The sequence below is a fragment of the Rhea pennata genome, chromosome 1 (genome assembly GCF_028389875.1).
Source record: "Rhea pennata isolate bPtePen1 chromosome 1, bPtePen1.pri, whole genome shotgun sequence".
NCBI lineage: Eukaryota > Metazoa > Chordata > Aves > Rheiformes > Rheidae > Rhea > Rhea pennata.
In genome coordinates, this window is record NC_084663.1 from 78,037,640 (window position 1) to 78,051,636 (window position 13,997).

General features: G+C 37.0%; 1 protein-coding gene across 1 annotated transcript in view; it reads left to right on the plus strand.

Annotated features, from left to right (window-relative positions):
- The window catches only part of ATXN10 (ataxin 10), a 108,965-nt gene that overhangs the window by 84,102 nt on the left and 10,866 nt on the right, over positions 1 to 13,997 (plus strand). The window contains exon 10 of the mRNA XM_062570825.1: positions 5,250 to 5,313. Coding sequence (XP_062426809.1) covers positions 5,250 to 5,313 — 64 coding nt within the window. The remainder of the gene's footprint in view (positions 1 to 5,249; positions 5,314 to 13,997) is intronic.

Here is a 13,997-nt window from a genome sequence, read left to right on the forward strand (position 1 = left end):
TTAAGCTAGAAATTTTTATTGCTGTTTCGCAACCTGCTTGTCAGTAACCTGTGAAAAGAAGAGTGACAGTGTTAGCTTGGATTAGGCAAACTACCGGTAGTCCACTTCAGTTTATGAGAAAACATTTCTTTTTATTGATCTATAATTACAGCAAATTAAACTGCTATGAAATAGGAATATTTCTGTGGCTGAAATGATTACATTTCTCATTCTGCCTCCTAAATTGATAGGGCAATGAGAATCAATTGCATTCGGTGGAAGAAGAAATTATTTTGAATCTGTCATTTTTTGAGGACATAAATGTCCTTTTGTATAGGACTACTCTTTTAGTTGACTAGATAATGTCTTATGAGGACTCAAATGTTGGTGATTCTTCGAGGAGAGTATTTTTGTTGGAAACATCCAAATAAAACGCAATATATTTTTGCTTGGGCAGCGAGAGCAGTGGCTGTATATGGTCCAGTTAATCAGTTCATAAGCTTGTGTTTAATTTTGTGTAGCATCCTTAGACAGGATCTGAAATCATTCCATTTAGCATCTCTTCTAAGTTGAAATATATTATTAAATTCCAGGTACAAAGAAAGGGAAGTTGGAGGTGGAAGGAGGAAAAAACATACCAGTCACTTTATCAGTGGGAAGGCATTTTCTTTAAGTGTAGTACATTTAAACTTCTTACTGTCATGATACAGTTCTTGATTATGTTCCATAGGAAAGTATGAAAAACAAATGGGACAGTAGTATAAGGCTGTGTTTTAAAAGATATCTTTCTTAGTTGACAGAAACAGTTGCTTTTGAATGCTGGATTTTTCAAATACAATTTCATAAATTTTGATACAGTAGCGGTACGGCAAGATTTTAGGTACTAACTTGACAGAAGCACTAGAGATCACTAGCCTGGGGCTGTGTGTTTTCTAAGTTTGTTTATTTTTTAAAAAAAGTAACTTATTTTAATTAACTTACGTGTGGTCAAGATTTCAGCTTGCAATCTACATGTAGGCTGCAAGATTTCAGCTTGCAATCTACATGTAGGCTGCAATCATTTATTGTTCTAGTGTAGTTCAGAATAAAACATTTTAGTTTTTCATAATAAAATAAGCTACTGTTTTTACAGTCCAGTGCAATTCCTTGTTATTGATCAGCTATGTTGTCAATAACGTAAATGGAAAATAGGTTCAGTAGTCTTCTTAATGCAGACCGATACAAGTACCTATGTTTACATGAAAGGGACCACATCTGTCCTCTCCCTCAGTTTCTGCCTGTATTTTCTTTAAAAATCTAGACAGATTACAGCTAGTCTCACATCAGCCACTGCGTGTTTTTTTTCCAGGATATTTTTCCATTTTGAAGTGAGATTTGAGGCTCTGCATAATATTGAATCCTTTCCTAAGCACAGCAGAACATTCCTGCAGATGATGCGCAGCCTTACTCTGTGCTATGCATTTCTCAGACATTTCTGTTTAAAGGAAGAACTTTAATGCCAATACTTGGAAAAAATAACAAAACCCTTTTAATTGCAGTATAGTTCCAATAAATCTGTATAAGGGGATGAAACCTAGGACCGTGATTCCTTAATGTTTGCAAAATTTGTTCGTGTGAGAGTTCGGAGTAACTGTGCTTTCTTTAGGTTAATGGCAATGAGATGACTTGAGAGCCTCTCAACATGTAAGTGGGAAAGCTATAGTAGTTCCTTCTTTTTCCTACCAATTTCATTCCAGCAGCAGAAATGGTTCAGCTACATGCAAAGAAATTACTGAATTGGCTCACTGCAGCACAGACTATTGCAGTACATGGCCATGAATTTTAGGTTAGTGTGAAATGCAGTTTTGGTGGATCAGCAGGCAGTTCTTGAACAACTAGAGCTGAGAATCTCCAAATCAGGGGCAGAGTAAATCTCTTGGGTACTGGAACTATTCTAGCAGCAGTTCCTTGTGAATCAGAGCTCTCAGAGTTCACTCCAGGGGTATCTGTGAGGGGTATACAGAGTTTATGCATACAAAGCAAGACGCTATATTTTAGTGTGCCATAAGTCACAGGTAATGTATTAAAGCTGAGGTACTGGTAACAAAAGCTTGACCTAACTTGGTCAAATTAATATACAGTTTAATGATAGGCTGTTGAAGAGAGTCCCAGTGGGTGTGTAAGACAGCAGTAGTTAGTAGCCTGTTTATTACAATAAGTTATCACTAAGGCTGTGGTTTGCTGCTTCTGCTCTCACTTATTTTGAAGGAATCTTGTTATGCTCCCATAGTTTTTCAAGCACGTGTGAATTTTAATTAAAATTTTACTTGCCCCAGATACATACTCTGCTAACTGAATGTTTCATTTGAATCAAACAAGAACAGATCACATGGTTTATTTCACTTGACAGTATTTAATCTAGATTAATTCATTCAACTTTTCACTGATGGAATATAAAAAGTAGTATTCTAGGTGGATCAGAGTAAAAATCTAGATAATGTTTTTCAAGTATGCAGAACAATTGGATTATTAAAAGATCAACTATTCAAGCTTTGAAGTACGATGTCACACATGGTGCATGACCTTTGGAAAACACATAAAAATGTAGAAATAATGCATATTTTAGAAATTGTTTTGTTAACTATATTTCATATATGTGTAGTTAGACATGTTAGCACAGATGTGCTAATTAGCACTTAAGAGCTTTTTTTTTTTTTTAATGTAAGCCTTGCCTGTCTGTATGTCTGTCTCTGGTACTGTTACTTTCTCATGTTGTAGTTTGAGACTCTACAGTGAGATTATCTAAAAAGGAATTCGTAAGAGAGATGTACTCAGATTTGTCTCTGAATTCATTTTTTATTATTTGGTAATATGTTTTGGTTTTCAGATCTAAATCTCCTCATACCCACATTTTTCTTTTACCATGCCACTTGCATTTCAGAAAGTTGATCCATCCTGCAGTGTAAAGCTAATGATTCATTGTTTTACATGATACAAAAAATACAGCTTATCTTGGACAAAAAAAGGTGGAGGAAATAATCCCATCATCAAGCCACATGCCAAAGTGGCATTCTGTCTAAGCTATTTTCAATACCAATTCACAGTTTGAAATTAAATTTTAAACAATTAAAGATTTCAAGATTTTGAACAGTGTAATCTGATGGCTGTAAGAATATCAGTTAATGCTGATGTTCTCAAGTCTTTAAAATAGCATTACTTTCATTATCAAAAGGCATCAAATTGTTACATATTTTAGGAAGATATTACAAAGGTTGAAAATACTAAAGAACAGGTTTTTATTCAAATATGTACCACACTACTGTCTCCCATAACATCCTCCTAGGCAAGCTCAGGAAGTGTGGGTTAGATGAGTAGACTGTGAGGTGGCTTGAGAACTGGCTGAACGGCAGAGCTCTGAGGGTTGTCATCAGTGGCGTGGAGTCCAGTTGGAGGCCTGTGGCTAGTGGAGTTCCCCAGGGCTCAGTACTGGGTCCCATCCTGTTCAACTTTTTCATCAATGACCTGGATGAAGAGACAGAGTGCCTCCTCAGCAAGTTTGCAGATGATACCAAGGTGGGAGGACTGGCTGATACACCAGAGGGCTGTGCTGAGAGAGACCTGGACAGGCTGGATAGCTGCGTGGAGAGGAACCTCCTGAGGTTCAACAAGGGCAAGTGCAGAATCCTGCACCTAGGGAGGCATAACTCCATGCACCAGTACTAGCTGGGGGCTGACATGCTGGAAAGCAGCTCTGCAGAGAAAGACCTGGGAGTGGTGGTGGACAACAGGTTGACTATGAGGCAGCAATGTGCCCTTGTGGCCAAGAAGGCCAATGGTGTCCTTGGGTACATTAGGAGGAGTGTTGCCAGCAGGTCGAGGGAGGTGATCCTGCCCCTCTACTCAGCCCTGGTGAGGCCTCATCTCGAGTACTGTGTCCAGTTCTGGGCTCCCCAGTATAAGAGAGACATGGAGCTACTGGAGAGAGTCCAGCGTAGGGCTACGAGGATGATCAGAGGGCTGGAGCACCTGCCCTATGAGGAACAGCTGCGAGAGCTGGGCCTCCTTAGCCTGGGGAAGAGAAGACTGAGGGGGGATCTTATCAATGTGTATAAGTACCTGAAGGGAGGGTGTCAAGGGGATAGGGACAAACTCTTTTCAGTTGCCCCATGTGACAGGACAAGAGGCACTGGGCAGAAATTGGAGCACAGGAAGTTCCGCCTGAAGGTGAGCGGGAATTTCTTCACTGTGAGGGTGACAGAGCCCTGGACCAGGCTGCCCAGAGAGGTTGTGGAATCTCCTTCTCTGGAGATATTCAAGGCCAGCCTGGATGCAACCCTATCTACCATGCTCTAGGTGACCCTGCTTGAGCAGGGGGGTTGGACTAGATGATCTCCAGAGGTCTCTTCCAACCATATGGATTCTATGATTCTATAAATATATGTTGTGATGTAATGTAAAACAGTGTATCTTAAGAGAACAGATTGATTTCTTATGGAATGTACATTTCTTAAGATAACTATGATACATATTTATTGTTAACTTCATCTTGTTCTGGGATGTTAAGAGTGTGTGTGTGTATATATATACACAAGTCTATTAACATTATATGCTGTTATCTCATACACACATGAATGTATTGTCATTTGTGAGTTCATGTGGTTGGTTGTGTGTATATATAAAATTAAAAATGATAGGCTTCACCTTTACTGGCTTTCCAATAACGTATTGAAGACTATATAAAAGGGAAAAGATCAGTGCTTGCTATGTGTTATAGTTAGGGATTTGTACCTAGGTATGTACAGGTAACACACCATTGTTGCAGGTTGCCTGCAGAGCAAGATACAGAAGACACAGGCACTCCCCAGCACCAGCCAGCAGCTGTGTGTGTAAATTTTACAACCTTTAACTGGCTTTTTTTTGTTGTTTTTTTTGTTTTGTTGTTTTGTTGTTTTGTTTAGTAGTTGTCCATGATTCTTCCAGAAACCAGGCATTATCTATCAGTAAGCATAGCTTTTCTGGCTCATTGTGAGAGGCACATGACAGAACTTTAATGGAAAATACCTAAATCACACATACTGGAAGAAGGAGGAATGTGAAATTAGTGTCTACTGTATTAATATTTTGTGATTCTTACTGCTGAAAATACCAGTTTTACGCTGCTGTTCATTTTAATGCATCTTAAGTAGTTTAATAAAACAAACATCTCTGTTAAATTTATTTTTTAATATTTCTTGCACAAAACATCAGTATTGTTGAGACTTCTATTAAATTAAGCTTTTCTTTTTATTTAGGTTTGTCAGTTAGATGGCATTCCGTTGATCCTGGACAACTGCAGCGTTGATGACAACAATCCTTGTATCCTTTACAAAAGGTTCTAATCTATTGAATGTTGAATATGACTTACAAGAAAAGGTGGGAGAGTTGAATTGAATATTTGTATGTTAGCATTGCTTTCGCTTGGTACCTAAGTCCAACTGGCCTCAGGAATTTCTTGCGTATTTTTAAATGCTTTGTTCAGAAGTGAGTGAGTCAGAAGTGACTTTGTTCAGAAGTGAGTAAAGATGCTTTCATGAACTGGACACTAAATGAGTTGAACTGTAGTTGTATTCTATTTCCTAAGATAATAAAAACTACTGTTTTACAAATCTCAATTCAGAGAGCTAACTGTGATTGAAATCAGAATTAAGATTATGTTAGATCATTGTATTAGATCGTGGAGCTTTTGCTTCAACTGGTATCTATTCAGCAGACTGAAATAAGTAGCCCATCAATTTTATACACTAACTAATCTGACTGTGGAAAACTCATCCTAAACACAGAGACATGGCTGGCATGAAAATGTGTATGAGTGAGTGAATTGATGCAGATTGTTGAAATATTGGAGAGATTTTAAAATAAATAATAGTGCTTCATATTTTTTGCTCCTCCTGAAGTTTAAGAGCAGTGGCTCTCTTAAGATTATTGTTGAAAGAAAATTACTTTAAATCACAGATAAACAGTTAAATAGCTTTTTTTTAAAAAAAAAAAAATCTTATCTCTTCCTGAACTGCATTACTGCACTGGGTGAATTACTACTTTCTGTCAGCTGATCATTAACTGCTTTTAAGGTTCTTAGAAGTGCATCTGGAAATCAAATGCCTTTCCCATCTAGAGTAATGTCAGCTTGCTTGTACTGAACACATGGAACTGATTTTTTAAAATGCAGTTGAAAATAAAAGCTCAATTTTAACAAGTATCATAAAAATAAAAGTTGTGAAAATGTTACATGTTTTCACATTTGCATGCAGGTGTACATCATCTACATATAAGAGTAACATAAAAGAATGGATTAATTTAGAGACAAATGGATCTTAAAAAGCTGCGTGGAGGAGTAACAAGGGTGTTACGTGTCCTCTGAGTTACTCACTTTTTTACTTTATACCTAACGTTTTTTCTTTCTTCACTGTATGTATAGTTTAAATCCTAGTGGCGTGTCTCGTGACAGTGCACCAAGTAGCAGTATTGTACTTCCATGATCTGTTTCTGGTAAGGGGCACTGCCAGTTGCAGTGGAAAGGGCAGAGGAAGTTTATCTTTTCCGAAGCAGAAGAGGGGCCTTGAAAAAACCTAGTATGGAGTTTTTTCCCTGAGTTACTGTTCCTTTGCTGTAAAGTGCAGCTATGCAACAACTTTTAGAATCTTTTTTAAGGAATAATTCTTCATTTCAACAGTTAATAAAAGGGAATGAAGTTTGGGGCTTTCAAAGGGTAATCTACAATGCTGAAAGAAAACAAAATACAATACTATGAGAGGCTTTACTGCATTTGTGAAACTTCTTACACTTTTTGATATAAGCTGACATTTTATGGCTGAACTGTAAGCTTCTTACCAGAAGATAAAACATGACTTACTTGGTTTTAAAGACTTAGTAAATATAATGAGGCTTTTTAATATGAGCTTTCATTACTATTACGTTGTTTACAGTATTGGCTATCTGAAAAAGTAGTATTTGGGAAGTGTGTGGAAGTGTGCCTGCTGTGACAAATTGCACCGTGTCAGCTTTCATAGCACACTTTCTGGCTCCTGTGTTTATCATTTTGGCCTAAAGCTCTAACATTCCTCATCTGTTGCATTCTCAGCATGTCTCACCCTGGGAAGCAAGAAGAGGAGTTGAAGTTTGTATCAGTCTTTAGTTTTATCTGCTTTATAACAAATTCTGCTGCTTCCAGGCACCACAGTGTAGCTGCTCAGTAGCATGTAGGTGCCCAACTTCATTGCAGAGGATTTCTCTGAAAAGATTGGATCATTTCCTTCCTCCTTCTGTGCACCTAGTTTCTGTGTGAAACGAGTCTGTTTTGTGATGCTTATAAAACAGAGCAAAACTCTTAGCAACACTGGAAAGGCTACTCACATAGAACTAAATCATCCTAAAATTGCCCGCGTTGTAACTTTGTGATTCATAGTGAAAACATTTTGTTTGCTATCTCCTTTCAGGAAGGATAAATTAAGAGGAAGTGTGTAGGCAGTTTTTGAGATAGATGCTGAGAGAGAGTTGCTGTAATTCAAATCGGATCATGCAGTGGTGCTGCAGTTTGCCAAGATGATGTATAATGCTGCAAGAGAAAGCTCAGTGTAACCCTTCACCAAGGATGTGCCTTCAGGAAGGCATATCCAGAAATTTCTCTTTTCATTCTGATTTCTAATGCCCATTTTTGTGGTTTAGAACTGTGTTTCTCAGATTTCTCCTTGGAAAAAGCTGACTGGAAGAGTTCCAAACATACTCCTTTTATATAAGAACTTAGATTTCCTACTAGACACTTGGTAGATACACATTTTCATTTGGGGTTTATATGTTTTGGAGACATCCCTAAGAGCTCTGTAGTTAGGATTTCATTATGCTTTCTGCTTAAAAGATAGTTAATATAGCTAATTTTCCAAATTTAAGTAGCTGAGTTCTGCCTCCAGTTTCCACATACAAAATTTTCAAAAGGAAAATGTAATTGTGGTAAGTGATACAACTTTTTCTGAGGAAAAAAAAATAAAAGTTATTTTTCCCTGAAGTATGGAATTCATTAGAAGCCGGACTGCCATGTTACATACTAAGAATTCTTTATTACTTTTTAAAGAGAGAGGTCTTTTGATAAATCATTTTATTGTAGCATATGGAAACATGTTGAAAGTGGAGACAGGTCTGCTCTTAGATTTCCTAAATAAATTCCTCTTTATAAACTTGTCATTATCTTAAAGTTGCATCCTTTGAGAGCTTGAACAGTTGTAATGTGCGTAGAGATATCAGGAGGTTCATTTCTTATAAGTTTTTTAGCTGAAGTTCAGCTGAAATGTTTGCATTACTTTAGCTTCTTGAGTTTGTATTCATCTTTTGGTGTCCAGTTTGGGAAAACTCTTATATTGTCTAATTACATCTTGAACAGACTTGTATCTTTAAAATTTATACTAACCAGTAGTAGTTTTTCCACCAGGAATGTTCACAGGTTAAAAAAAACAAAAATTCATTAGTAGCAATCAGAAGGTTGATTATGGATAGTTAAATAAAAAAGAAAATTCTGTACTTCTTGCAAAGATTCTTTGAATCTATATATTAAATTTTCAACTAATAGAAGTTTGCATGGTTCCAAGTAAATTCAATGCAGTAATGCTGATGGATACCAGATTTTCAACTGTTACCTATCAGGCTTTTAACACGTGGGAAAAGGTAAATGGAGAGAGACTAGGGAGATATGTTCATTATGGATCTTGTGGTCTGAAGAGTTAAACTTCAAAGAAGGGTTGAATGCCACTTTAATTTTTTCGATACCCTGCAAATGTTCCATCTTAGATTCACTGCATCCTAATCATAACGGTAGCTGGGAATCTAAAAGAAGAAAAAAAAAAGTGTTTCAAAATGCAAGTGAACTTGTCTACCTTTAGATTAAGGAGAGGTAGTATGAAAACTTACTTTTCCATTCTTTTATGAAGTAGCTTTTTGTTTTTGAAAACTCAGTCTGTAGTTCTGCTTGTGAAAAGTCAAGAGCATTGAGCTGTATTCATGTAACCCAAGTTTAAAAGCTAACTAAATAAAACCTGACATTGAATAGCATAGTGGGTTGGAGATGCCCATGTGGGAAATGTCGGTAGGAATTTACTCTAGATTCTGCTTCTCAGGATATTTGCTTAGGAAGGAGGTCCTACAAGAAAATGTCTTTTATTCTGCTCCCTGAGCCACCATCTTCCTTATTTCTGATAGGCTTTAGTATCTGACAAGAGCTTTTCTTTTCATACATACATATCTCTTTCTAAGCTCTTGCCACTGCTTCCAGCATCGTTACTGACTTTTCAGTTACCACTTGCTTAAAGCAAATGTAATGAGGGAGGCCAGCCCATAAGGCCATTCTGATCAAAAGATTACTGACTCTTATCATACAAAAAAGGTGTTTATGCAAGACTGTATATAAACAGACATGTTTATTATTGAAGAGTTTTCAATTTGTCTTAACTAACTTTGGCATCTTTTGCAAGTTGCTGTTTTTTTTCGTTCTTTTTTCTTCTTTTTTTCCTAACGTTTAGGCTCATGAGCAGTCCACAAAGATCTGCTGCTCTGCTCTGATTCTTTTTTTGTTTTTAACGTAAAAAGTATGTATCAACAGACTTTATTGCTGTTTTAAGCATGATCATGTTATCAAAGGTATTGCAGTATAATAACAGTTAATAATAAAGTTTGTAATTTTATTCAGATCTGTAATTTCTTACAGATATGTAATTTATTTCAGATCTGATTTTAATGTGAATTCTGTTATTCAACTCTGCTTCCAAAATAAGAAGTAAAATGCAGTTTTGAAAATGGAATAGTCATGTTTTTCAGTATGCTTAGCAGTTGCACAGACTTACCTTATGAGATGCATCACATATGCTTATTGATAAATTACTTCTGTGATTGTCTGAATTCAACTTGAATTGACTTTGTGTCTGTATTATTTTAACCCTAATCTGGCATGTGTCTGTTAGCCAAAAGTACGGTGCTACTGTAAGAAAGACTGCTGTGTAGCGTGCACACACATACACACACACACACACTCTTACTCTTAAAAAGTAGCCAACTGTGCAATTATTCATATTTTAATATATTTGTGTGTGTGTGTACAAATACATATTAAAAATAGGAACATAGTAAGAATTGGCAGCATTAGCAAAAGGGAAAACTGTAGTTGTTGTGGATCTGCACGCATAGACTCTTTAGTGAGAATAATGAATAAAAACATAGAAAATTCAAGTTGATTTTCAGATATTTCTTCTCTAGACTGAAAGTCTTCTGAGAGGTAGAGTGAAAATACTTTTGACTTCGTGGCAGAAGCAAGTATAATTGTGGTTCGTGAAACTCCTGGCTGAAGCTAGAAGAAATCAAGTTGCTATGGTCTGCAACAATGGCAGTTTGTTTTTGTGAGATGCCAGGAAAGACGTTTGGGGGAACTGACAGACATTTTATTTCTACATTACAGAGTGTAACCTAAAAGAGGCCACATACTGTGAAAAAGCCTCACTGCTGAATAGAAGCCAGTAGAAAGCAAAAATAGGGGTGTGATTTGACCTTGTAGAGTAAACCATCATACTGAGCTATTCAGTTGAGCTGTTTCACATGAATGTGGCACTCTTGTATGTTAGCAAGGAAAGACAGAATAATGTTACATCAGCAATGGTTGCCTTTCTTTGGAAAGCTGGCTTTGGGCATTACCAGTGCATTTAGCAGCTTTAGATGAATAATTTGATTTTTGTATTTTCATAAGCGTTCATAAGTGTTTCAATGGATATGGTCAGCACAAAGGACTTAGATTGATGAAAACAGTAGTGACCTTTCCATGCCCAATCAAGATCTGCCCACATAGAAGAAATCATCCTTTTCTTCATCCTCTTGAGGTTTGGCTTGCCCTGTGAGCAAGTCTGAAGTCTACCTGGACTAAATAGAAGTGTATTAATTGGTAGCTTTGCATTTGCAGATGTTTTGTTACTTTTACCCTTATTCTCAGACACAGAGCACTATTAGAACCTTATTTTCTCTAAACTGGTGCTGACTGGCACTATGACCTTAAAAAGGTAGATACTGAGTTTTTAGTGACACAGAAGTGTTTGGGAACCTATAGGCTGGCAGTGAAAGAATGGGACTCGCCAGCACAGATGAAGACCAGAAATCTATTTGCCTGTGCCTTTAGACTGATAGCACCAGAGATGACAGCACACAATAGCAGCTGAGTTTCTTAGGAAAAAATAAAAATGGTCAAATTAGGAAGATGCCCCTGTGTATTCATAGTAGTCCAAATCAATTCTTACATGCTGAGAATTTTTCTTTAAGAGCCTATAAAATCTGGAAGTTTTCTGTTTTGTGGTATTTACCTAGAGACAGAGCTGTGCTAAAATTTATGCATCTTACAATTATAGTCAGATGAGCTGGTCAAGCTAAGTGCTAGAAGAGGTACAAATGTGCTTTTTCTTTGAGCAATAACAGTCACTGAGAAAGGCTCATTTCTTTCACCTTGTTAAGCAGACCAGATCCTATCTTGCTGCTGCAAGTTGTCTATGAATTCTATGTAGGTATATTCTGTTAGATATGGAACTTACAGTATCTGTATGGCTCACAAGGGAATCCCTTAGTGTTGTATTAAGGGTTTCTTTAGCTGCAGTAGTGAGCCAGTTTCCTAAATGGTACCCAAGAGGCTTCAACCCTCTTGTTATTTCTGAGTGTGAAGAGGTAAAAACACAGCTCTTCCCAAATAGCGCTTTTGTTTTCAGTTGGGAGGTCTTCTGCTTCCCCATGCCTATTCTTATCACTGTACATGAGGGAGGCTTTACACTCATAAAGGAAGCATTGCCAGTAGCTTGTCTTGATCTTATTGAAATATTACTGGACTGAAGAGGACTTTCCAGTCTAAGCTGGATTTTTCTATAGGGTATTGAATAAGGTACCCTGAGTGGCATTATTGTAAAGCTCTGAAGAGTGAGGATCTAGGTGCGTGATGCCTGCTGAAGGGAATAGGAGGTACTCATGTGACCTAATCCCATTTTAAATCACTCCAATCTCTGGATTCAGATCTGAAGAGCTGGAATAGTAAAACTTCCGTGACTTAACCCATTGTTTGTATTTTCTCTATGCTGAAACTCTTTGGAGCAGAACTCACCTACAAAGTGACAGAAGAACTGAGAATAAAACTACCACAGCAGTGGTAAGCATGGAATTTGGTAGATTTAAATTCTAACTCTAAGACTGCACTTATGAAGTGTTTATTTTGTTATGGGGAAATATCTGTCTGAGAACAAGAACAAAAAATTAAGGTTTTCATGTGGTATGTTCTCCATCTACTGGCTCTATCGGTAACCCATGCTGTTACCTGACAATCTCAATGTCAAGTGTGGTCCTCTTTCTTATGAAAAAGACCAAGACCACAGGAGAAGTGCACTTTGCAGTACTGAAAGAGATTCTTTGGGAAATTTAAGTTCTCTCTCCCTCCCTCTCCCCATTCCCCTCTTTTCCCCACCCCACAGCGTGGTGATTGGAGAAGAAAATTGGGAGTTAGAGTTCTGGCATTTAATTTCCAGCTGCAGTTCATATGTAGTATGACTTAATCAGTATGACTGCATACTTTAGTGTACTTTTCCAGTAAATCAAATTGATGCTCCACTATGAAATTTTAACTAGCTCATAATTCCTGAACACAGTAGGATCCTTGGCTAACATACACTCTGGTGGAAATGTATAAATTCATAGAATTATTTTTAGAGATTTTTATGCCATAACTGAGCACAGACCATTTTTGTGTTTGGATATTGAACAAAGCAGTAATCCCAAGGGGCATATTTCAGGTTACCGATTCCTTAATTTCAGGATGCACTTACTCAGTGCACCTGCAGGATTAGAAAAATAGTTAAATTGAAAGCTTACTAGACAAAAAAAGTGTTAATTTTCTTGAAAGTATGCAAAATACTAAAACAGATCTAGAGAGACTTAAATTGGAAGTCTGTTCTTCAGTATCACTCGTACCCAGTTCCTGCAAGTGTCAACTGTCATCACTAATGAAGGCATGTGATATACAGGGTCCCATTTGGACAGAGATGGAGATTGTAACAAAGGTATGCAAACGCAAGAAAGCTCTTTCAGGTGTTACATTATAATATTTTCATTCTTTGAGAAGATTAATCTCTGTAGGCACTAACTCATGCATGTAAAAAGTAAGGAACTGAAGTTAATAACTCTGTTTCTGAATCAAATATTGTTATGTTTGTCCTCTGCCCTAAGCCTGTTGGTAGATTTTACATCCATGACAGGCTTGAATTTTTGAAAGTGGATCTTCATTTACTAGGCACACCAAAAAAAGAAACAGAGAAAATATAATATTTCACTGCTTTTATAACTCAAACAGCTTGCTTGATTTTTCTGTAGACTTTCTTTTGAAAAATTCCCCTCTGGGCTGAGAGAAAGTACTACAGATTTGAGATTGAGACCTAAAGGTTTTGAAGGGTTTGTTTTTTTGTTTTTGTTTTGGTTTGGTTTGGTTTGGTTTTTTTGTTAATAAAGCTAGGAGTGGTTCAAAAATATTGTTGAGAATGGGATGTCTTCTGCAACCACTTTATCATATTTCAGTCAGTCTTCTTGACATAGTTTCTTGCATGCTTCCTAAGAGTAAGACTAGTGCTTTGTATCATATCTTTATTCAAAAATTTTCCTGCTATCCCATTTTTGGTCACTGTTGTGACCTTGTTTCTACGTAGCTCCTTCCTGATCAGTAGATCATTTTCTCTTTCCTCCAGATTTTTGTCTAGATCTTACATTTTCTTTTTCCTGAATGTTTTCCAAAACCTGACCTTCCCTTTGTACCTCACTAAGGGTATACTTGTGGTCCATTCCACTGACCATATTAATTTGTTCTTGTCTGTTAATCATCTGAGAGTTCCTCAAGGAGGTGCAAACATTTCCCTGAAATTCTAGCAGACATAATTGTAACTAATGGTTATTTTGCAAAACATGGCAGGAGGGGGGAAGTAGTTGCTTATATTTTTAGTTGTATATTTCAAAACACA